This window comes from Neoarius graeffei, chromosome 13 (assembly GCF_027579695.1).
Source record: "Neoarius graeffei isolate fNeoGra1 chromosome 13, fNeoGra1.pri, whole genome shotgun sequence".
Lineage (NCBI taxonomy): Eukaryota > Metazoa > Chordata > Actinopteri > Siluriformes > Ariidae > Neoarius > Neoarius graeffei.
In genome coordinates this window covers 45916186-45942463 of record NC_083581.1, presented here as the reverse complement: position 1 = coordinate 45942463, position 26278 = coordinate 45916186, and the positions used below count along the sequence as shown (strand labels likewise).

At 42.3% G+C, this 26278-nt stretch overlaps 1 protein-coding gene across 2 annotated transcripts; it reads left to right on the top strand.

Annotated features, from left to right (window-relative positions):
- The first annotated feature begins 686 nt into the window (after positions 1 to 686).
- On the top strand, positions 687 to 26242 carry ctc1 (CTS telomere maintenance complex component 1). Of its 2 annotated transcripts, none has more exons than XM_060937847.1 (23): positions 687 to 908; positions 1221 to 1372; positions 1466 to 1703; positions 1808 to 2028; positions 2297 to 2429; positions 2553 to 2894; positions 3148 to 3276; positions 3368 to 3591; positions 3669 to 3819; positions 5035 to 5362; positions 5635 to 5749; positions 5833 to 6331; positions 7322 to 7411; positions 8383 to 8511; positions 8629 to 8675; positions 8792 to 8895; positions 9008 to 9173; positions 16194 to 16217; positions 16304 to 16466; positions 16622 to 16686; positions 16791 to 16947; positions 17231 to 17345; positions 25511 to 26242. In XM_060937847.1, exons 1-23 carry the CDS (start codon positions 858 to 860, stop codon positions 25612 to 25614), a joined length of 3747 nt encoding a protein of 1248 aa, XP_060793830.1. In that variant the 5' UTR covers positions 687 to 857; the 3' UTR covers positions 25615 to 26242. The 2 variants fall into 2 exon arrangements, with proteins under 2 accessions (XP_060793830.1, XP_060793829.1); XM_060937846.1 differs by having other exon boundaries at positions 16158 to 16217.
- The last annotated feature ends 36 nt before the right edge of the window (positions 26243 to 26278 follow it).

The following is a 26278-nucleotide window of genomic DNA, read 5'->3' as shown; positions in this document are numbered from 1 at the left end:
TGTACTGATTTGTTAACATTACAGTCTGTCAAAATTTAAACTCCAATCATCGGTCCGCACTTGTGATCCTTCAACCGATTGGTGGAACGCGCTCCTTCGTGAAATATACCTAAGATAATAATAATAATAATAATAATAATAATAATAATAATAATAATAATATTCCCTATATTGTTTTTCTATTTCAGTCTCAGTTTATCATTTTATTCCTTTTCTTTTTATTATATTATCACTCACTATCATTGTATCATCTTTTCTGTTTCATAGTATCAATTGATTTTCTCCCTGTTAAATTTTATTCAATAGTTTAATGTCATTTTATTTGTCCACTTTTTATTTTTCTGTTTCATTATTATTTGTTATTTTGGGAATTTTAAACTGCCATTTTTAATTCGCGCTTTCAGTTATTTCCTACATTCAAATGCCATTTGACCTTTTTTCTGATTATTATTGACTTCACTTGAAGAAGAGAAAAGGGAAATTAAAATATATACTTTGAAACTAAAATTTGGAAAAGACTTTTTTAAGCTCAAACTGCTTCGCACGGTCCGGTCCCCCGCGGCGCTCCACACTCCGAGCCTGTAGGTGGCGCTGAAGCTCCGAGTAACTGCAGTGAAACTGTCCTGAATGCGCAGGAGGGTCTGTCCAGCAGGGGTCAGAGAGGAGCAGTACCGCGCTCAGGTTTATTTGGCGCGAGTGAAGAAGTGGTGTTGATGTGTTTTTGAATGCGATAGCGCCAGTGTTGGGTTTATTTTTAAAGAAAATTATGGAGAATGCGTATTAATAACACATTAATAACAGTGTTAATAATGTAACTGAGTGAAGAGAGAGTCAGTGAGCGGTCCTGGACGCGCTTCATGCTGAAGATGGAGGAGTTTATAGAGCATTATAAACACTACACTGCAGTGGTATGGAGCTCAGCCTTCCGCCAGAACACTAACTCTGTACTTCTACTTTACTGTCAGTGTTGTGCACACAGTGTGATAGAGGGGTTTATAGCAGCTATAATATATAAAAACATAAATATAGTTATAGTGCACAATAATAATCGTGTCCAGTTTGTGGTTATTTAGGTCTCAAGCTACACTTCTATACATGTTCACTACAATGATATTTTCTACACTCTTGTTACTGCACTTTGCTTCCACATGTCAAAACTACTGGCATATTTTTATTTTAAGGATTCTCTCTCTCTGTGTTTTTGTTTGTTTGTTTATCAGGAGCGGGCATGGCTGTGTGAGGTGTACACAGGAGTGTGTGATTGGCTGCACCCAGTGGTGGGTGTGTCTCTGGGCGTGTCGGGGGAGCAGCTGGCGCATGCTGTGGTGTTGAGGCTTCAGAGGACTCATCACTGTCTCCCCGTCAGCTACAGGTGAGGGACAGTGGGGTTGGGGCTTCACTGCTCAGGTGCGTGTTTGTGTGTTAGGGCTGCTCTAAGACACTGAGGTGTGTCTGTGTGTGTTAGGTTCCTCTCAGTAGCACAGCTGATCAGTACACAGCGCACGTCCTGCTTCAGCAGCCTCACCTGGAGCACCAGTCAGCACAGAGAATGGACCAGGAAAGTGGAGCCACACCTGCCCAATCACAAGGCCCTGCCACGTACTAACCTCATCCTGACTGGTTTGCTGTGTGATGGGCGTGTATCTGCTCAGTGTGACGGCTTTTGGAGAGTGAGAGACTCCAGTGGAAGTGTGCACTGTGAGGTACTTTTGTTATTCCTTCTCTGTGTGTGTGTGTGTGTGTGTGTGTGTGTGTGTGTGTGAGAGAGAGAGAGACTCTGACACCCCTTGTCCTGTATCTTTGTCAGGTCCTGAGCTCATCACCGCTCTGGCTCAGGAGGCTGATGCTCTTCCCCACCTGGAACTATATTTCCCACACTGCACCAGGGCTGGGACAGCAAACTGAAGGCTGCTTGGAGCTGATTGACTCTCCTATCTGTGTGACCCCTGACCTTACGACATTTGACCCTAGAGGGTCACTGAGTGATGTCATTGGGGTCAAGAAGGCAGCCAGACTGCTGAGACAGACGTGAGTGAGATTAAATTTATTTATTTATTTATTTATTTAAACACAAATCTGCTTTTATAAGTTTTGATAAACGGATATCTGAGACTGAGCTCCTTACATAGAACACGGCTCAGTCTGCAGGGTATACATGACTGACTTTACACACAATGTTGTGCATCGTGTGTGTGTGAGAGAGAGAGAGAGAGAGAGAGAGATGAACATGCTCTTGGTGGTGTAGAGCTGCTGGATAACATTTTATACATGCTTAATTTTTTTTGTATGTGTGTAGGAGCAGTAGAGGAGTGTGTATTTCTGTGTATGGGGAGGTGTGTGTGATCTGCCCCCTGCTGGTCATTTCTGGAAAAAGCTTTTTCTGCCTTGTCCTTAGTGAGGGAGACTCGACTGTCCCTGTACTGGTCACGGTAACGTCTGCCTGTTAGAAAAAGGACATTTGTTTATTTTATTTTAGGTTGTTATTATGAATCTCCCATGAGTTATTGATGTAATTGTTGTTGTTGTGTCATTGTGTGTATTTTGCCTCTCAGGTCCCAGAGTGTGTGTACTGGAGACAGTGTGTGTGTGTAGGACAGAATGTGTGTATTTCAGCGCTGCGTGTCTGTTCTGTTCGAGGGTGGTCGGGGCATCGAGTTCTGTCTGTCACTGCAGAGTCCCGCCTACATCCAAACTCCAAAACATACGGCGAGTCCGAGGACACGGACTCGCATTTGGAAACACACACAGACACGCACGAAGAAACAGACACACAGGCACAGTCATGTATAGACACACACACGGACACAGACCTGCAGCAGGAAACTGAGTGTGAAGAGGCCCAGGTGCAGGATGGTCCGGTGCGAACAAAACTCTCCAAAATCATCAGCTACAGGGTGAATTAATACACACACACACACCAGGCATGCCCCAAAACACACACGCTTTTTAGTATTAATTCTAGCGTTTGAAAGTGGAGCTTTAACATGGATATATTCTTTATATGAATACATAATACTTTATTTATTATTTCAATGAAAAAAGCTTTCCAGAGTTAATAATTATTTTCCTGCTGTGATTATAATTATGCTCTTTTCTTCTTGGACACACACACACACATGCATGCACGTGCATGCATTTGATTTACAGGGCCGCATCACTGAAGTCCAGGCTGCGGAGGCAGGGCTTTATGAGCTTGATGGGAAGATTTTGCTGTGTCTGGCCTATCAGCCACTGAGGAAGTGGGATGGCAGCTTAAGACTGGGGGCAGAGATTGAGGTGAGTCTGGTGGAGGAGTGACAGATAATGTAAGTGTCAGTGTGATGTCATCACTAGTGGACTGAGGATACACTTTCTGGCCGTCCCTTAGCTTTACAATATCCACTTCCTGTTCCGTCCATCTCCGCTCACCCCGGACGTTGTGCTGTGCGCATGTTTGCGCTCCAGTGTCTCTGTGACAACTTTCAGTCCGCTGAGGCCAAAGGTCACTCAGCAGAGGTCAGACAGCCCTCTGGTGCGTTTCCTGTTGGAGAAGAACCTCGGTGTGTCGGAGTACCTGTGGCTCTGCTACTGCTATGCTGCGCTCACTGACAGGTGTGTGTGCAGGTGTGCGGGTGTGTGGGTGTGTGGGAGACTGACTGAGTGAGTGACTCAATCTCCTTCTCTCGCAGGTTGTGTCCACGCTGGGTGTGTGAAGCTCGAGTGTGTGTGGTGGCTGGAAGGTTACTGCAGGTTATTTTAGGAGACAAAGAGACGAAGAAAGATAAGAGAGACATTTATAAAGAAATGTTACAGGACACACACATCTGTCCTCTAACTCAGGTAGCGCACACACACACCTGTCCTCTCACTCAGGCTATGCCCACATTTATATGTTTTAGTTTTCATCCAGCATTTTAAAATGAAAATGATCTCTGTCGAGGTGAGCGCTTTGCTCTGTATCAGAAATAATCTCCATCCACACTAACATGCCTGAAAACGAATGACCATTCACATACACTGGGCATACACATGCCGCTTTAAATGAGACACTCCCGGCTGCAGCCCTGAGAACGAGACCAGGCAAGTGTAGCTCCACCCCAATCCTAACCACAACCCACAGGGCATGGCTACACTTGTAGCCACTCCCATAAGGGGGCGCAGTGAGATGTGTAGCTCTGCCTTTAAACTTATCCCTAACCATAACCATTTGGCAGGGCTGCATATGCTCCGCCTCGTTCTCCAAGCTGCAGTGGGGTGTATTTGGTATAAACAGCTGATGCTGCTTTTTTCTTCCGGAAAAGCATTACGTGATAGGAGCGTGACGAATTGGGAAAGGATGTGTGACTGATGGGACCTAATCAGGAAGCATACATGGGTGATCTCATTATCTGTAGCCGCTTTATCCTGTTCTATAGGGTCGCAGGCAAGCTGGAGCCTATCCCAGCTGACTACGGGCGAAAGGCGGGGTACACCCTGGACAAGTCGCCAGGTCATCACAGGGCTGACACATAGACACAGACAACCATTCACACTCACATTCACACCTACGGTCAATTTAGAGTCACCAGTTAACCTAACCTGCATGTCTTTGGACTGTGGGGGAAACCGGAGCACCCGGAGGAAACCCACGCGGACACGGGGAGAACATGCAAACTCCGCACAGAAAGGCCCTCGCTGGCCACGGGGCTCGAACCCGGACCTTCTTGCTGTGAGGCGACAGCGCTAACCACTACACCACTGTGCCGCCCTTACATGGGCGTCTGCGTCATAATTTCCAAACATCTCTGTTTTTGCCTGTCCACTAAAATGGGCCAGGAACGTTTCCAAAAGTCTCCATTTTTGGTGTTTGGGAACTCTGGAGTAGTGTGGACGCCAAGTGTAAACTTAGCAAACGTGATGTGTTTTAAAACTAAAATGTATTAATGTGGATGTAGCCTCCGGTAACACACACACATAAAGCTTGTGACTCCTGTATTGCCCTTTAACACCTTTCAATCAATCCAGCGTAAAGAGGCCCTGCTAACGTTTGTGTGTGTGTGTGTGTGTGTGTGTCAGTACCATGTGTCTCATCCCAGTTCGTCCTTGTACTCTGTAAAGAAGCTCTGTGATTGGCTAGAGAAGGAGAGTTGGGCGTGTCTCTCTCTGTCGTCACTCCTTCCATCTTCAGCATGTCACATGACCCGAGCTCAGCTGAACCCGCTGCTGTCATGGTCAGCGCACACACAAACTCTGGTACATACAGACACAGTGTTGGTGGGTGTGTTGGAGCTGAGTGTGGACAGAGCCACAGTTAGGCTGGTGGACCAGACCGCAGCCATCGACTGTGTGTGTGTGGAGAGTTCAACCTCAGAGCAGTGTGGGTCCATCAATACAGCATGGGTGGGTATGTACTCGCTCGCTCGCACACACTTTATTCAACAAGGCTGAACTTGACAAGATTTGACTTTAGTTGAAGCTACAATATCTGATTTAACCCATCAACAGCTGACTCACACAGCCTGAGATGGAGATTAGATTCAACCTGATTCAACTTGGCAAGACTCAACTCAGCTAGCTTTGACTTGATTTGACCCATCAAGGAATGAATCACAGAGACTAGACAAGTTTTGACTCCGTTTAACTGAAGTGTGTGTGTGTGTGTGTGTGTGTGTACAGGGTGTCTGGTGTGTGTTCGTCGGTGTATGCTAGTCATGGAGCGATTCATGGAGACCAATTTTCCCTCTTGGAAACATCTGGACCAACACAGATATATCACACATAAACACTGCAGGTACGTAATATTGAGGTACATCATATAACTGATTATCCAAACATACCTGCCTGAGTTATACTGTAACTGTGTGTGTGTTACAGAGTGTATATCTGTGTGTGTGTGGATGATCTGCACATTTTGAGCCCCTCAACCGCCATGACCTCCCTCATCCGAGAGAGTGAAAACGGGCAAGAGACAGAGAGGCCGAAGAAGAGGAAGAGGAAAGAAGAAGGGTGGACGAACGAAGAGAAATCTTGTCTCCATCACAAACTTCCTCAAAGAATTAAAGCATCATCAGAAAGGAGAGAAGAAAAAGGAGATGGAGCGATGGAGGTGGATGAGTGCATAGTGGGCCCATCCCAATCCAACAGGAGGAGAGAGACTGAGGGGACAAGTGCAGAATTCTGCGTGTCACTGCTGTTTTGTGTGGACACCAAACAGGGTGTGGCCTTTCGAAATGTCCAGTCGACCAATGAGGCACATGCGCTTACTCTGAGCTTTGTTGTCAAGGCAACATGCCTCGGAGATGTGCAGGTTTGGGAAAGAGACCCGAGGAACAGCAGAGTGGAGGAGAGAGAGACGAAGGGAGCAGAGATCACAGTACATTTATGTTTATTCATGTTTAGTGCTATTACTGTTGTTGTTTACTGTAAATTAGTGACCAAGCCCCTTCACTGGGACTGGCACTGGCCACGTCTCCCTAACTGGGACTGGCACTGGCCACGTCTCCCTCACTGGGACTGGCACTGGCTACGTCTCCCTCACTGGGACTGGCACTGGCCACGTCTCTCTCACTGGGACTGGCACTGGCCACGCCTCCCCAGGCTTGTAGTACTTAAGTCCAGGACTCGGACTCGAGTCCGACTCGTGCCCTAATTTTAAGGACTCGTGATTTGACTTGGACTTGAGCACTGATGACTTGGACTTGGACTTGGACTCGGACTTGTGCATTAACTGCATTTGGACTCATAAATTGGAGACGAGGACTCAGATTTTTTTCTTTATTTTTTAACATGCCATAATAATTTGGCATAAGATATTTATACCGACATTAATTTTTGTACGCATTTCGTGCAAGAGTGTCACACCTGCGTGTCTTGGCGCATGCATCAGATAGACTCTCGGGCGCGCTCCAGACAGCGCGCGCGCCAAGCGTTCTCTCGTGTGTGTGCCGTAAACGATTTCACATAAAGGCAGCAACAGCCACCGTCAAACAGTGCGGTTGGAGTCTTGTTCTCGGACTCGACTCAGATCAACAGTGGACTCGACTCGAAATTTTCTTTAATGACTTGGACTTGAACACTGGGGACTCGAGACTTGACTCAGACTCGAGGTTTAGTGACTTGATTACAACACTGCGTCTCCCTCACTGGGACTGGCACTGGCCACACGTCCTTCACTGGGACTGGCACTGGCCACGCCTCCCTCACTGGGACTGGCACTGGCCACGCCTCCCTCACTAGGACTGGCACTGGCCACACCTCCTTCACTGGGACTGGCACTGGCCACGCCTCCCTCACTGGGACTTATGAATGTTGTGTTCATTACTATTTTATTGTTACTAACTTTTTTTTTGTGTGTGTGTGTGAGATGGAGCTGCAGTTCATGGACTCTGCTGTTCGTTGGTTTCCTCTGCTGCAACCGGGAACAATATACAGGCTCGTTGCTTTACACACACAGGTACACACACACATTTTGCAAGTACCCTTAGCAAAGGTAACTTACACTTTTGTGATGGCAACATTGCTGCAGAAAAGTACATTGAGATTTTGGAGCAACATATGCTGCCTTCAAAACCACATCTTTTCCAGGAATATTTCAACACGACAACGCAAAACCACATTCTGCACACATTACAAAGGCATGGCTGTGGAACAAGAGGGTGCCTGTCCCCTCTGTCCCTGATAGGAAGAATGGGACAAAATAACACCTGAAACACTTTATCACTTGGTGTTTTCAGTCCCTAAACAGCTTTTAAGTGTTGTGAGAAGGCATGGCAATATTACAAAGTGATAAATGCTTTATCGTCCCAATTTTTTAAAAATGTGTTGCAAGAATCAAAATTGAAATAATTGTTTATTTTGAGGCGGCACGGTGGTGTAGTGGTTAGCGCTGTCGCCTCACAGCAAGAAGGTCCGGGTTCGAGCCCCGTGGCCGGCGAGGGCCTTTCTCTGCGGAGTTTGCATGTTCTCCCCGTGTCCGCGTGGGTTTCCTCCGGGTGCTCCGGTTTCCCCCACAGTCTAAAGACATGCAGGTTAGGTTAACTGGTGACTCTAAATTGACTGTGAGTGTGAGTGTGAATGGTTGTTTGTGTCTATGTGTCAGCTCTGTGATGACCTGGCGACTTGTCCAGGGTGTACCCCGCCTTTTGCCCATAGTCAGCTGGGATAGGCTCCAGCTTGCCTGCGACCCTGTAGAACAGGATAAAGCGGCTAGAGATAATGAGATGAGATGAGATGTTTATTTTGAAAAAAAAAATTAATAAGGTAAAACATCATAATATGCTGTTGTGTTGTTTTGACTGCAATACAGGTTAAAGATTATTTACAAATCATTGTTTTCAGTTTTATTTTCAATTTCAACATACTGTCCCAACTTTTTCTTGGGTTTTTACTTAATCATGTGACTATAGTTCCTTGTGTTTATTCCAGGATGTGGCCGTGTTGTCCTGTAGCTGTGTTCCCGTGAGGGGCGGAGTTTCTCTTCTCAGTAACCCCACCCTCTTCATACAGCCTAAGTGGCGCATACACACACTCACACCACCACTGCTTCTGTCACAGGTCTGTCACACACACACAAACCAAATCTGACACATAATCACAAATCAACCTACTGGCTTTAATCCAGAATGTTCTGTGGTGTTATTGTCACTAATCTGTCATGTCTCTGATCTTCAGCCAGAGATTCAGAGGTTGATGAGTGTGTCTGAAGTCCTTCATGCCAGGTAACACACGCATGTGGGCACACACACACACACACACACACACACACACACACACACACACACACACACACACACACTAAACTGCACCCTTTGATAAACTGTTGCCTGGTCCTCAGCTCAGCTGACGTCGTCTCCTTTTATGGAGTGATCTCTGAGAGAATCACACTGCCGGAAGAGACGAGTAAAATCCCCACCATCCAATCACTGATCAGCACTAAAGGTAAGGTCCCGCCCACACACCTGAATTTATTCAGTGATGTATATTATCATTTTATAGCAGACTCACCAAATCTCTGCACTCTCTTGTGCACGCACGTGTGTGTGTGTTATAGATGATGTGATGGAGACAGGTCTGCATGTGCGTCTCACTCTGCAGGATGTCGAATCTTCACATCACACACTGCAGGTGTACCTGGATTTTACCCACAATCCCTACACACCTGGACTCATCGCCGGGGCAACTGTTCGCCTGCACCACTTCCAGCGCAAAGTGTCTGTGTGAGTGTAAAACTCCCTGTGTGTGTATTCTTCCTCTTCTTTTTCTTCTTCTTACCGGTATGTTGTAGTGTAATATACACTACCGTTCAAAAATTTGGGGTCACCCAGACAATTTTGTGTTTTCCATGAAAAGTCACACTTTTATTTACCACCATAAGTTGTAAAATGAATAGAAAATAGAGTCAAGACATTTTTCTGGCCATTTTGAGCATTTAATCGACCCCACAAATGTGATGCTCCAGAAACTCAATCTGCTCAAAGGAAGGTCAGTTTTTTTTTTTACATGTATTTTTATTATTTCAAAAGATATATATGTCACAGTACAGTATTATATTACACTCAAAGTCCTTATAACCCATATCCCACCCACAACGTTCCTGCCAGGAAAGAAAAAAAAAAACACACAAACAAAAATCACACAAGAGGGGAAGGGAGGGGAGGGCTCAGTTGAAAGTGTATAGTTTGCACTACACTACTGGGTCAAGCTATGAGGAAGGCAATGTGGTAAGTTCGTCAAAGTATGTCAGTAAAGGGTCCCAGGTTTTAAAGAACTTCCCTGTTGACCCTCTGAGGGTGAACTTAATCTTTTCAATTTTCAGAAACATCATCATGTCAGAGAGCCATGTTGAAGCTTTTGGTGAAGTTGCTGACTTTCATTCCATCAATATATGTCTCTTTGCAATTAAAGTAGCAAAAGCAACAATGTCTTCTTTGCGATTAGGCATTAAATAATCTCCACTCCCTGTGACCCCAAATATGGCTGTTATAAAAGTAGGTTGTAAATCTAAATCAAAGGCTTCATTTAAGATATCAAATACTGACGTCCAGAAGTCCTGAAGTCTTGGACACGACCAAAACATATGAGAGAGGTCTGCTCGGCCTTGTTTACAACGGTCACATAAGTCAGTTGTATTGGGATATATTTTTGCCATCTTGACTTTACTATAGTGCAAGCGGTGTAGGACTTTAAACTGAATTATATTTAACCGTGCGCAAGAAGTTGTCCCATTCACCCAACACAAAGCTCTGTCCCATGCTGCCTCTGGAATTTTTGTACCTAGTTCTTCTTCCCATTTTATTTTAATGCCATCCATAGAGACCTTGTTAGCTGCCATAATCAAATTATAAATTTTTGAAATTTGACCTCCAAAAATTAGAGGAATTTCCAATATATCCTCTACATGTGAGGGCGCTGGCAATTGAGGAAATGATGGAAAATGGGTTTGAATGAAATGACGTATCTGGAGATACCTGAAAAAGCTAGTTCTTGGAAATTGAAATTTGTTTACCAGCTCAGTGAAGCTTAGGAAAACCCCCTTTATGAAGAAATCTTTGCAAGTCTTAAGGCCCATGTGTTCCCATTGTTTGAAAGTGCCATCCAATCTGGAAGCTGGGAAAAGAGGGTTATCACAAATAGGGCTAAGCATGGAAAGCTCAGTCAAATGGAATGTTTGTCTAAATTGCATCCAAATTCTAAGCGTTGAAGTTATCACTGGGCTAAAACAGAAGCGTGAGGGGGAAAAGGGGAGTCTTGATGTAAGTAAAGCAGTGAGAGATGACCCTTTACAAAATTGTGCCTCAGCACGGCACCAGTCTATATTAGGGGATTGAAACCAATATAATATTTTTTGCAAATTTGCCGCCCAGTAATAAAACATAAAATTTGGAAGAGCCAGTCCTCCACTTTGCTTAGGCCTTTCAAGGAATATTTTACGAATTCTTGAAATTTTACCTCCCCATACAAAACTTAAAATTAACCCATCTAGGGAGCGGAAGAAAGATTTCGGGAGAAAAAATGGAATACTTTGAAATAAGTATAAAAACCTTGGCAGCACATTCATCTTGATACAGTTAATTTTCCCAGCTAATGACAAATAAATAGTGCTCCATCGTTGAAGATCAGATTTTAATTTTTCAAGTAAAGGAGTGAAATTGCCCTCATACAGACCAGAAAATGTAGGGGTAATATTAATTCCCAAGTATTTAAACCCAGATTCAGAAACACTAAAAGGTAAGTCAGCCTCTTTGATTGTATGGGTTTTATCATTGATGGGGAAACACACGCTTTTTGAATAATTAATTTTGTATCCTGAAAATCTACTGAAATCCCCCAAAATACTCAAAATCACTGGTGTACACAATGAGGGGTCTGTTACGTAAATTAGAAGATCGTCTGCATATAAAGAAATTTTATAATCTGTATCCATTCTTCTTATACCCTGTATAGACTGCGTGGTTCTGAGTTTTAGCGATAAAGGTTCTATTGCCAAAACACATAGCAATGGGCTGAGAGGACAGCCTTGCCGTGTTCCTCTGGATAAAGGAAAATATTGAGAACAAACTTTATTAGTGACTACTGCAGCTTTTGGAGAGGAATATAACAGCCTCACCCAGGACACAAACTTGGGTCCAAACCCAAATTTAGTCAATACATAAAACAGGTAGTTGAATTCTAGTCTATCAAAGGCCTTCTCCGCGTCCAGGGAAACAACCGCCTCTGGTGTGTCCCCAGACGACGGAGAGTATACTACATTTAAGAGCCTGCGGATGTTAATGAATGAGTGACGGCCCTTAACAAAACCTGTTTGGTCAGTTGAAACTATGCCTGTTATCACTGTATTTATTCTAGCAGCTAAAACCTTGGAGAGTATCTTCACATCCACATTTAACAGTGATATGGGTCTATAAGAGCTACAGTCTGTTGGTTCCTTGCCAGGTTTCAGCAGGACTGTGATAAGCGCTTCTGTGAGAGTTTGTGGAAGGGCAGACTTCTCAAATGAATGGTTGAACAGACTGAGTAGCAAAGGTGTTAGCTGTAAGGAAAATTTCTTATAAAATTCAACGGGAAAACCATCGGGTCCAGGCGTTTTTCCGCTCTGCATTTCTCTGATTGAGTTTTCTATTTCCTGCTTATCAAGGGGTCTCTCTAGATCTTCACATTGATCCTGTGAAATTGTTGGGATATTCAAATTTTCTAGAAATTCTTCCATGAACAGAGTGTCAGGGGGGGATTCTGTTGTGTATAATGTTGAGTAAAATTCCTTAAAAGTATTGTTAATTTCCAGGGGATCTACTGTCAATTCTTGATTATTTTTCCTAATAGTGGGTATAAGACGAGATGCTGACCTACCCTTCAGCTGGTGAGCAAGAAGGCGACCTGCCTTTTCACCATGTTCATAAAAAAATGTGCGTGACCGTAACAAGTTATACTCTGTTTTCTCTGTGGATAATAACTCATATTGAGTTTTAAGATTTAGTTTTTCTTTATATAGTTCTGGCGTTGGGGTCTTGGAGTATTGATTATCAATGTTTGAAATAGAATTAATTAGCCTTTCCTGTGTTTGTCTTCTATCTTTATTGCGTGATGCTGAAAATGATATAATTTGGCCCCTCAAAACAACTTTTAATGTTTCCCATAATAATGATGGTGATATAGAGTCAGTCTGATTGGTTAACAGAAAATCATCTATTGCTTTGGAGATGAACTTACAAAAATTTTTATCTGAAAGTAAAGCTGTGTTCAGCCTCCAGGTTGGTCGTGAAGAGTAATTAAGTGTAATGTTAACGTCAAGAATTACAGGTGCATGGTCAGATTCCACCATTGCTGAATATTGTACAGATTTAATAGAAGGTAGGAGACACTTGTCAATGAAAAAATAATCTATTCTTGAATATGACTGATGTACATGAGAGAAACAAGAAAATTCTTTTTTGCTGGGGTATAAAAACCTCCACGGATCTACACAACCTATGTGAGTCATGAGGCTAGAAAGGGCCCTGGACATCTTTGATGTGGGTATGACCCTGGGGTTTGAACGGTCCAGGGAGGTATCCATGACACAATTCATGTCCCCACCAAATATTAGACGTTGACTGTTCAAATCTGGTAATAAGGACATTATTTTCTTAAAAAAATCAGCATCGTCCCAATTGGGGGCATAAATGCAAACTAACACCACAGGGCTGTGAAAAAGCCTACCTGACACTATGATATAACGTCCTTGGGGATCTGAAATTATATCAGAAGCTGTGAATAGTATTTTTTTATGAATTAATATTGCCGTTCCCCTAGCCCTACTACTGAAAGATGAATGAAAGACTTGTCCTACCCAGTTTTTCCTGAGTAAGATTTGGTCTTGGATACGCAAACGCGTTTCCTGTAAAAATGCAATTTCAGTGCCCAGTCTTTTCAAGTGTGAAAATATACGGGCCCTTTTTACTGGACCATTCAGGCCTCTGACATTCCAACTAATAAACCGAACTGGTGACCCTCCAGCCATACCATTACTTCCTATGATCGCCTTTTCCTAATAATAGCAGAGCCTTAACAAGGGGGGAGGGGAGGGAAGGAGAAGAGAAAACAAACCGAAATCCCTGAGAAAGAAAACCCGGCCAACCCATACCCTGAACATATAAGAAAACACTAGGTTCATCTTTTGAACGACGATGAACCGCAGCCCTATTGTGGTTAAACTTCCAATTGTCCATGAAGCTTTAAGCTTACTAACATACATTAGGCTGCTCCCATTTGTGTCACTTTGACAAATAAACGCACATATTCAGCATATTCACTCCAAAAAAAGAGAGGAGATAAATCAATAAATTGCAATCTAACATAAAGTAGGTTATGATATAGCTATAGGCTAATGATGATGAATGTAGGCTGTAACTGTAGTTCAAATCAAAATTATCATGCTCCATGAATAAAAAACAATAACAAAATTTGTTGTAATTAAACAACAACAAAAAAAAAAAAAAATGAAGAGGGCATTATTGTTACAACCACTTTGCATGAGGTAGAAATAATGTCCAAAAATAAATAGACCAGGCCTGGTCTTCTTTAGCATTTCAGTCTGATATGAACTATTCTAGAAAACTCAGACCACCATGAAAATCTAGTTCAAAGATAACCTGATTATTTCGTCAGCAATTCTAAATTTAACATTTTCGCAACACTGTGTGGCAAACTCAAACTCTGTATACCCATGGAGACAAAAGGATCGTTTCACCTGCACTGTTAAAGAGGAAGACTATGTCTGCGAAGCAACTGCAGGTTCAGTCCAATCGCGTGTGGCAATTTGGTTGTCATAGAACTCCTGGGCTTCCTCGGGTGTAGAGAACTCAAATGTCTTATCGCCGAGCTGAACTCGAAGCAGTGCGGGGTAACGCAGGTGGAATCGAATTTTCTTGTCGTAGAGAAGTTGCTTAACACCCTTGAAAGCTGCACGCTTCTTAGCCACATTTGCCGACATGTCGGGGTATATCCTGAGTGTAGATCCTTGGAACACCGCCTCGTGCATCCGCGCCCAACGCAGTATTTTTTCCTTCTCCTGAAACCGGTGAAAGCAGACCACGAAGGGACGGGGCGGCCTTCCATCATCGGGCTTTTGGCCGAGAGAGCGGTGTGCCCTCTCAAGTTCTGGTGGCTTGTCAAGCACGCCTTCACCCATCACTTCCATGAGCATCTGCGACACAAACTGAATAGGAGACTGGCCTTTCTCGCTGTCCTCGGGAACATTTAAAATTCTAAGATTGTTCCTACGGGAGCGGTTCTCCAAGTCATCCACTCGGTCAAGCAGGAACTTATTTTGCTTTTCCAATTCCTTAATCCTTTTTTCGGCTGTATTCAGTGCGGCAAAATTGTCCCCAGCGAGGCTTTCGGTTACTTCTAGTCGTGCCTGAACACTATTCACAGTCTCTGTAAGCTCATTTACAGAAGAATGTAATGTGGCCACGGATTCCTGTATCAGTGTAGAAATATCCTCCTTCAGTGAGGCTCGTTGCTTATCTAACTCCGCCACAAGCTGGCTCATGGTAATTCCCGAAGCTGGAGTCGCTTCAGCCGCATTCGCCATTGTAGCCAGCTTGCTAGCAATGCTAGTTCGGGTAGCTGGATGTGAAGATGTCGTCTTGTTGGATTGCTTACTCATATTAAAATATCGACGTTTTCCTCTCAGTGTAGAAGCAGTAACACGAGTCTTGTTTTTGCAAAATTAAAATGCCAGATATGGCGTTTTAAAAGTTTACTTGAAAGGTTAAGTCGGGAGCTCGCTCTGCTTGCTGCCTATCTCTACATGGCCACACCGGAAATCCAGGAAGGTCAGTTTTATAGCTTCTCTAAAGAGCTCAACTGTTTTCAGCTGTGCTAACATGATTGTACAAGGGTTTTCTAATCATCCATTAGCCTTCTGAGGCAATGAGCAAACACATTGTACCATTAGAACACTGGAGTGATCTCATCTCATCTCATTATCTCTAGCTGCTTTATCCTTCTACAGGGTCGCAGGCAAGCTGGAGCCTATCCCAGCTGACTACGGGCGAAAGGCGGGGTACACCCTGGACAAGTCGCCAGGTCATTACAGGGCACTGGAGTGATAGTTGCTGGAAATGGGCCTCTATACACCTATGGAGATATTGCACCAAAAACCAGACATTTGCAGCTAGAATAGTCATTTACCACATTAGCAATGTATAGAGTGGATTTCTGATTAGTTTAAAGTGATCTTCATTGAAAAGAACAGTGCTTTTCTTTCAAAAATAAGGACATTTCAAAGTGACCCCAAACTTTTGAACGGTAGTGTACATATGCTATAGTGTATATGTATCTGATGTATATAATCTGATATTAAAATGTCTATTAAAGTACTATTTTGTACTTTATTATATATTGTTTAATTATTTATTACATCAATATAAAAGGTTTTATATTATTAAAAGTATTAAATATTTATTTATAAAGTAAAAGCAGTTGTATAGTTGTTTAAATAATAAATAAATAAAAATAATAATATACAATGATATCTGTATATTTGCTATGCATGTGAATGTATTCATTTATATTAATAAATAATTATTCATGTTAAATCATTCTTAAATTAAACATTTTCAGTTATTCAAAGAAATACGAGAAAATAAATATTTGTTAGATTTTTATATATCTGCTTATGTAATATTTTGGGGGGTGTGTGTGTGTGTGTGTTTCAGTGTGTGTAACGTGTACTGTTGTTCTTTGCCTATCAGCTGTGTGACAGTGGCAGGTCTGGGGTGAGTGCGTTTATGGTGATTAATCATGAAAATTGGTGTTAATGATACCATTAGCACAATGCAAATGTGATAATTATTCTCTGTAGGTCAGTTAAACCCTACCCTCCTCCTCCCACAATGCACCTGAGTGAGTGGGCTTCAGTTCGGGCAGAGCACGGCATCCTGTGTCAGATCAGAGGTCATGTGGTGTGTGTTCTGTCTCTATGGCTCCAGTGGACATGTTCTTTCTGTGGGAGCGTCTTCAGACAGGTAGTGGCATCTCTTTTTTTTTTTTTCCCTCCCCTCTCACGCTGTCTCTCTTGCTCACACACACACACACACACACACACACACACACACACACACACACACACACACACACACACAGAGGAATACACAAACTGAAGTGATGTGTGTCGTTACAGGCTGCCTGCACTCGACTCTGCCAACCTTGTGACTCAACCAGCGCCGTGTTTCAGGCCGAGGCCAAGTTAGTGTGTGTGTGTGTGTTTTTAACTTGCATATGTTCGATATATATGCCTAAAGATTTTAAATTTGTCAGTTACATTATTTGTGTGTTTTTTTTTTTTTAAGAGTGGTAGTAGAAGATGGTACAGGTGAGGCTCAGGTGTGGTTTCCTACAGAGTCACTGGCTAACCTGCTGCTGTTAAGCAAGTCAGAGTGGGAGGGCCTTCAGCGGCTTGTTAGGGTCAAAGGTCATGTAAGAACATACACTCGTGGTCGGAGCATGGTGAGTGGTATACACACACACACACACACACACACACACACACACACACACACACACACTTCCCCTTGATTGAGTTTTTCCAAATTTACCCCTTTTAAACTGTTACTGATTATAGTGCTAAATTTTATGTCAGAATGAGCTTTAGGGATGCCAACCAATCAGGAGCTTTGCTTTAACACACTCTGTGTGTTAGAGAGAGAGAGAGAGAGAGAGACACACATCTATCCTTTTCTCTTGTTCTTCTCATTCCCCCCATCACTTTAGTGTTTGTTTGTGTGTTTAGGTGTGTGATGTGGACCCGGATGATCCGCTGGTGATGTATCTGTGCTGTGTGTGTTCCAGCAGTGCAGTGTGTCGCCACGTCACACTCGTCTGTAAACTGCGCTCTCATAAACCAGGTAATACACACACACACACACACACACACACACAATACACTCACACTGTGACACTAGGTAACATGTACTCACACACACACACTAAATAAATAAATAAATAAATAAATAAATAATATAGTGTGTGTTAGCTTCTTAAAGCCAAACCAAAAATAAACACCGTTTGCTGATCATGGAAAGTGGCTTGATGTCCCATTACCTCCCCCCCCCCCCCCCCCCCCCCCCCCCACACACACACACACATTTATAACACCAATTTATCCATTTTAAAAGTTATGATATTGCTAAAAACAGGCTTATGCGCACAGCCATTTGCACTGAAATCGAATATCCACTTGTGATGTAACCGGATCACTAATACGCCGTGTACCTTCATTACACAGAGCCATCAAATAAATTCTAAATCTTCTAATTGTAAAATATATATGGGTGCCGCCTCTCTCTCTCTCTCTCTCTCTCTCTCTCTCTCTCTCTCTCTCTGTGCTGTATGTGTGTGTGTGTGTGTGTGTGTGTGTGTGTTTTCACTGCTTCAGATGAGTTAAAGGCAGACAAAGAGCTTCACTGTGCTGTAATGTATGCGTGACAACTAAAGGCTTCTAATTCTAAAAATCTATTTAGAAATTTTCTGTAACTATGTGATTTTTACTGACAACAAAATGCATGAATCAACAGACTCCACTTTTATGAAATGTAAATCTCACGTGGCAAGATAACGCATACGCAGTACTGACACACATACTAGTAAACAATACAATGGTGCTTGAAAGTTTGTGAACCCTTTAGAATTTTCTATATTTCTGCATAAATATGACCTAAAACATCATCAGATTTTCACACAAGTCCTAAAAGTAGATAAAGAGAACCCAGTTAAACAAATGAGACAAAAATATTATACTTGGTCATTTATTTATTGAGGAAAATGATCCAATGTTACATATCTGTGAGTGGCAAAAGTATGTGAACCTCTAGGATTAGCAGTTAATTTGAAGGTGAAATTAGAGTCAGGTGTTTTCAATCAATGGGATGACAATCAGGTGTGAATGGGCACCCTGTTTTATTTAAAGAACAGGGATCTATCAAAGTCTGATCTTCACAACACGTTAAAGGAAGTGTATCATGGCATGAACAAAGGAGATTTCTGAGGACCTCAGAAAAAGTGTTGTTGATGCTCATCAGGCTGGAAAAGGTTACAAAACCATCTCTAAAGAGTTTGGATTCCACCAATCCACAGTCAGACAGATTGTGTACAAATGGAGGAAATTCAAGACCATTATTACCCTCCCCAGGAGTGGTCGACCAACAAAGATCACTCCAAGAGCAAGATGTGTAATAGTTGGCAAGGCCACAAAGGACCCCAGGGTAACTTCTAAGCAACTGAAAGCCTCTCTCACATTGGCTAATGTTAATGTTCATGAGTCCACCATCAGGAGAACACTGAGCAACAATGGTGTGCATGGCAGGGTTGCAAGGAGAAAGACACTGCTCTCCAAAAAGAACATTGCTGCTTGTCTGCAGTTTGCTAAAGATCACGTGGACAAACCAGAAGCCTATTGGAAAAATGTTCTGTGGACAGATGAGACCAAAATAGAACTTTTTGGTTTAAATGAGAAGCGTTATGTTTGGAGAAAGGAAAACATTGCATTCCAGCATAAGAACCTTATCCCAGCTGTGAAACGTGGTGGTAGTATCATGGTTTGGGCCCGTTTTGCTGCATCTGGGCCAGGACGGCTTGCCATCATTGATGGAACAATGAATTCTGAATCATACTAGCGAATTCTAAAGGAAAATGTCAGGACATGTGTCCATGAACTGAATCTCAAGAGAAGGTGGGTCATGCAGCAAGACAACGACCCTAAGCACACAAGTTGCTCTACCAAAGAATGGTTAAAGAAGAATAAAGTTAAATGTTTTGGAATGGCCAATTCAAAGTCCTGACCTTAATCCAATCGAAATGTTGTGGAAGGACCTGAAGCGAGCAGTTCATGTGAGGAAACCCACCAACATCCCAGAGTTGAAGCTGTTCTGTACGGAGGAATGGGCTAAAATTCCTCCAAGCCGGTGTGCAGGACTGATCAACAGTTACCAGAAACGTTTAGTTGCAGTTATTGCTGCACAAGGGGGTCACACCAGATACTGAAAGCAAGGGTTCACATACTTTTGCCACTCACAGATATGTAATATTGGATCATTTTCCTCAGTAAATAAATGACCAAGTATAATATTTTTGTCTCATTTGTTTAACTAGGTTCTCTTTATCTACTTTTAGGACTTGTGTGAAAATCTGATGATGTTTTAAGTTATATTTATGCAGAAACATAGAAAATTCTAAAGGGTTCATAAACTTTCAAGCACCACTGTAACTGTTGTCACAGCAACATGATTCTTGCCATTTAAAAAAAGATGGCTTTTCTCACTGAATAAAAACAAAGAAAAATATGTCACATAAGTTTTGGGGGGGGGCGGCACGGTGGTGTAGTGGTTAACGCTGTCGCCTCACAGCAAGAAGGTCCTGGGTTCGAGCCCCGGGGCCGGCGAGGGCCTTTCTGTGTGGAGTTTGCATGTTCTCCCCGTGTCCGCGTGGGTTTCCTCCGGGTGCTCCGGTTTCCCCCACAGTCCAAAGACATGCAGGTTAGGTTAACTGGTGACTCTAAATTGACCGTAGGTGTGAATGTGAGTGTGAATGGTTGTCTGTGTCTATGTGTCAGCCCTGTGATGACCTGGCGACTTGTCCAGGGTGTACCCCGCCTTTCGCCCGTAGTCAGCTGGGATAGGCTCCAGCTTGCCTGCGACCCTGTAGAAGGATAAAGCGGCTAGAGATAATGAGATGAGATGAGATGAAGTTTTGGGGGAAAAACACTGACAGTAGCTGGGGAATGGAGTGTTTATAGGCAGCAAACAGCCTCCTGGCTGGGTATGTGTGTGCTCACTGTTTGAGTGACGTGGCTTATTTTTACAGCCAAGTGTTTGACACTCGGACGTCTTTAGGGTTGTTTACAACAATTTAGAAGTGATGCATTCGAACACGTCTTGTATGGATATTATCTGTCAGTATACAGGAGTTTATTTTTTGGGTTTAGTTTGGCTTTAAATATCTGGACATTGACAAAGGTATTGTTATTGTTAGCTGTCTATCACAACATAATTAAGTTGAAATTAAATAATCAATATCTCAAAGTGAACTTTGGCTTTAATTTGAGTATACATCCAAATTGGGTCAATGGTGTAGGAATCGCACCACTTTATATGTGGTATGCCTCTTTTTAAGGGACCAAAACTAATTGGACATTTGGTGCTCCGCTGTTCTATGTACAGGTGTGTGTGTGTTGCACCCTTATTAATAATAATAATAATAATAATAATAACCTTTATTTAACCAGGTTAGTCTCTTGAGATTTAGAATCTCTTTTGCAAGAGAGTCCTGGCCAAGAAAGTGGCTGAAATACCTGCTACATACAATGACTCGCATAAAACATGTAACTGACAAAAAACCACACATTTATGCCTTAAAACTTAAAAGAAAAGCCCAGGTAAAAGTAAATCATGCAGCAGTCAAAAAGCACAACGACGGTCTCCAGCTCTGATAAATTGCAGAGCTTTGACCATCACTTTAAATTCATTTAATGCGATAAACTACTTTAAGGGGTGGCACGGTGGTGTAGTGGTTAGCGCTGTCGCCTCACAGCAAGAAGGTCCGGGTTCGAGCCCCGTGGCCGGCGAGGGCCCTTCTGTGCGGAGTTTGCATGTTCTCCCCGTGTCCGCGTGGGTTTCCTCCGGGTGCTCCGGTTTCCCCCACAGTCCAAAGACATGCAGGTTAGGTTAACTGGTGACTCTAAATTGACCGTAGGTGTGAATGTGAGTGTGAATGGTTGTCTGTGTCTATATGTCAGCCCTGTGATGACCTGGTGACTTGTCCAGGGTGTACCCCGCCTTTCGCCCGTAGTCAGCTGGGATAGGCTCCAGCTTGCCTGCAACCCTGTAGAACAGGATAAAGCGGCTAGAGATAATGAGATGAAACTACTTTAATATAAAACATTTTTGGAGATCAGTCCAAGAAGCATGAGCAGAGAATTTAAAGACCTTTTTTCCCAAACTCTGTACGGATCTTTGGCACAGTTAATTAAATATAATTTATAGGACTATCAAACGATTAAAAAAATTAATCGCGATTAATCTCAGAATTTCATATAGTTAATCGCGATTAATTGCATTTTTTTAAATCTATGTAAATGAATAAGGCTTTTAAAGCGAAATGTTACAATTAAAATGGTGGACACATTTTATGCTAAAAGTACTTGTTAAAAACTGCTGGGGGAAGAGAAAATGTTAAGGGAGTTTATTCACTCACATACTAGGCAGTACTGAACATACAAAACACAAACTTGGATTTTGTGATGGATTAGGGAGCTGTAGTCTCAAATATAAAACATGTAGTCACATACTACTGTGTCTCAGTTCAGACATGTGTGACAAAAGAAAATAAAAATGAAATAAAACTTAAATTGTGCTGGAGTTGTATTCAGTCACAGCCTATAGGACTTGACAGTACTGTGCAAACAAAAATAAACTGCAGTTGGACTTCAATAAAGACATTTAGTGTCATATCACAGTGCTACAGCATACTGAAATCTCACTTTGCAAAAGTATAAGTGCATACCAAAACCAACTCAATCACCATAGACATATAAACATAGACGCCGCATTGAGCTGGTGGCCCCGTTGCTGGGATACGTCAGAGTGTCTGCCATATTGGATGTGGCAAATCTTCCCCGTAAACCAATGCAAGTACATGGACTGAACTTCATAAAGCCCCTTTCTACAATAATATTTAACTCGATGCCTTTTATTCACCCATTAAGACACACACGTATATATTTGGGAAACTAACAGGCATCAAAACAACATATATAACTTTTAATGTGATGGTTATAAACATACATGTCAACCTTTGGTCAATCAAACCTGTATAACCAACCTCCAAAATCCGTATTTCCCTTATAAAATCCGTATAAGATGCAAATTAAAATAATTTACCTAAAATTTGAATGATAATTAACAATGATGTATCCCAGTTACTTTTTATTCAATATTAATAACAATAAACCTTCAGAATGAATACAAAGCTCCAATGTTTGACAAAAACACAAAGTGTTATCAGCGTAGTTACGAAGGAAATACTTCGTTGTTTGGAGACAGGTTTCACCGAGCGGCTATTATGCGCGAGACTTCATATTAGCCACAAAGTCAGGAAAATCTGTTCGTAAAATTACGTTATAATGACCAAATACAATGAAAAGTGTTTTTCCAGTCTCACCTGTGAAAGGTAATCCCATGTGATCTTGTTTGGACGGTAAACCTGTTGGTACAGTTCAACGCAGCACATGAATGAGGCATCTTTATTCTCGGCTGCTGTCTAGACGCTATACCAGAGACGGTTGAAGAATCTCCACTTTGCCACATCCAATATGGCGGCGAGGATGACGTATGATTCTATGCAGAAGGCGGCGTCTATGTTTATATGTCTATGCTCAATCACACTCTACTTTTGAAAAGAAACTTCCCATTTAACAGACCTTTCTCCATCACTCACACTTACTCTTATTGAAGCAGCGTGCGACAAGCCTCAACAGGAACTACGGGTGACTCGCAGGGCCAAATTAGAATTTGCGTTAACGGCACTATTTTTTTAATCGCGATAAATTGAGATTGCGTTAACTTCGACAGCCCTAATAATTTAATGAGTGTAAGCAGTAATTACTGCACTTTGAGGCATACATGAGTAAGAAGGGAGCTGCCCCAATATGACTTTTTATAAATGAAAATATACCAATGAGTATACCAATGAGTCTGCGGCTCACTAGGCTAGGCCAACCAACTTTCTTATAGCGGATATAATGAGTGATGACCTTAGAGTTTGAAATAATTTAAAAAAATTCCTTACAAGTGAACAGATAAAAGTTCTAGTGTTACAAGCGTGCTATTTGGAATCTGTTACTGTTAATATGAAGTCCAAAGAGCTGTCAGTGCCAATGAAGCAAACCATCATTAGGCTGAAAAATCAAAACATGCCCATCAGAGTGATAGCAAAAACATTAGGTGTATTTGATGCTTTCTTAAAAAGAAATAACACATTGGTGAGCTCAGGAACACCAAAAGACCCAGAAAACCACAGGAAATAACTGTGGTAGGAGACAGAAGAATTCTTTGCCTGATGAAGACATCCCACAGGAGGTCCGTGTATCTGTGTCAAAGTCAACAATCAAGAGAAAACTAAAGCAGAGTAAATTCAGGGGGTGTACCACAAGATGTACTCCATTGGTAAGAGATGAGTATGGAGAAGGAAGGAACTGCTCATAAACTGAAGCATACACCTCGTCTTAGAGAATGGGCATGTACGGCTGCCAGTAGAACTGGTTCTCTTGTATTTATTGATGATGTGACTGCTGAGAAAATCAGTAGGATGAATTGTGATGTGTGCAGGGCTGCACATGAATGGGCTCACATTCAGGTACATGCTTCCAAACTCACTGGATGGAGTTTCACAGTGCAAATAGATGGTCTGAAGCATACTTTGAAAGCCACCCTAAACTTTTTTTAAAGCAAAGGAATGGAACGTTCTGCTCAGTCAATCACCTGAGCTGAATCCAAGTTGCATTTGACTTGCTGAAGGTAAAGCTGAAGAACAGGGATAAACTGAAGGCTGCTGTAGTAAAGGCCTGGCAGAGCTTCAGCAGGGAAGAAACCTAGCGTCTGGTGACGTCTATGGGTAACAGACTTCAGGTAGTCATTTACTGCAAAGGATTTGCTACCAATTATTAAAAATAACAATGTGCTTTGATTGCGTTAGTTTGTCCGATTGCTTTTGAGCCCTTAAAAAAGGGGTTTACAGGTAAAAAGTGGTGTAATTCCTGCACTGTTGACCCGATATGGAGGTAAATATCTTCAAATTAAATCTGAAAGTCACTTTGGCATCATATTCATTATTTAACACCAGTATAATGTGATAGACAGCTGACATTAAAGGGGAACTGAAGTCATTTTTAAACTTGCTTTATTTCTTAATTAACGTATTATTCAATTACGTTTTTGGTTTTATTAACCTTATATCGTGACTCGTATTGGCATATTATATTACACTTATCGGCCTTTTCGGATTTTAGCCATGTTGAATGTAGTTCATATGGTCTACGGTAGGCGTCGCTTATCCGCGCGATCTTCACGAGAGTTGTGCGAGACTTCACATGTGAAGTGTCAGCGCCGCCATTTTGAAAACTGTTTACACAGCGGCCAGATCGCCAGATCATTCCAATTTAGATTAATTTTGAGATTTGCCAGCTTCATCAGTGATGGAGATTATTCCATACGACTTCAAACCAATGTGGAGTAGAGAAGAGTTGGAAAGACGACAGGATAAGGACTAGTCTGTCATGCTGGTATTTACGTCATTATTGTCGCACAATTAAAACGTGCCAGATCAGGCGGCTGGTGGGTTTTCAAAATAATAAATACATGCATGTATTTTTGTGATAAATACATATTATACTGAGCGCATTTCCCACATAATCCTCACTAAGGTTTCAGACAGCACTACAAAATAGTGTCCCCACTATATAGTGCCCTATATAGTGAGTAGGGAGCGATTTCGGACACAGGGAAAACTTCCGGCTTGATTACGTCAGCATTCGAAGGAGGGTGCAAGCGTATTTTTACAACGTTGGCAGATGTTGGTGACTTTGATTTTCGCTGTATGTTTTACTTCCATCCAACGCAGTCTCGTACAGGTCTCGACGAATCTCGTTTACAGCCATTGCTTTGACATATGGACTGATATATTACGTAGCATATTTCAAACACTCATAACTTGTTATAGCAGTGACCAAATAGCTGTCAGAAATGCATTCCTACATTTTATAAAGTGAGATAAATAGAATTTGGTAAGAAAAAAAATTGCCTTCAGTTCCCCTTTAACAAGAACTCTGTCAATCTCCAAATATTTATGGATCTGACTATTTTCTCTCTTTCTCTCTCACTCTCTCTCACACACACACATGACACATGCATTAACTAAATATACAGTGTCTCTCCTGAGATTACATGCCTAATCTGATGTGTGTGTGTGTGTGTGTGTGTGTGTGTGTGTGTGTGTGTGTGTGTGTGTGTGTGTGTTTCAGAGAAAGCCCAGTTGAGGAAAGTTAGCCGAGGAGACCGAGAGTTCCTCACCAAGTTTACCAAACCACTTCAACTACAATGCACACACATACACACTCTCACATAAACACACACACACTCAGACATACAGATTCTCACACACACACACACACACACACACACACACACACACACACACACACACACACACACACACACACTCTCTCTCTCTCTCTCTCTCTCTCTCTCTCTCTCTCTCTCTCTCTCTGTCTCTGTCTCAGACATTCACATTCTCACACAGACACCCACACAAACATACACACTCATAAATGTGCACATATACTCCGACACACTTATGTAGGCATAGACACAGTCACTTACTCAGAAACACACATTTCATATAGACACACACACACTCAGACATACAGTCACATAGACACACTCAAACGTGCACTCTTGCATAGACAGACATACAAACACTTACTTACACACAGTACTCCTGGTGCTCCGGTTTCCTCCCTCAGTCCAAAGACATGTGGATTAGGTCATCTGGCTCCTCTAAATTAGTCATAGGTTTGAATGTGAGTGTCTCTCTGTTTCAGCCCTGCAACTTGTCCAGGGTGTGCCCCAATGCCAGATGGACCCATAATGGATGTGCACGCGTGTCTGTGTGTGTGTGTGTGTGTGTGTACTACACTGTCTGTCTGTACATATATTAATGCTAAAATTGAATAAATATCTATTTTGAAATGTAAGATGTTTGTTGTTTCTTAAGTGATAAGGTTTAAAGT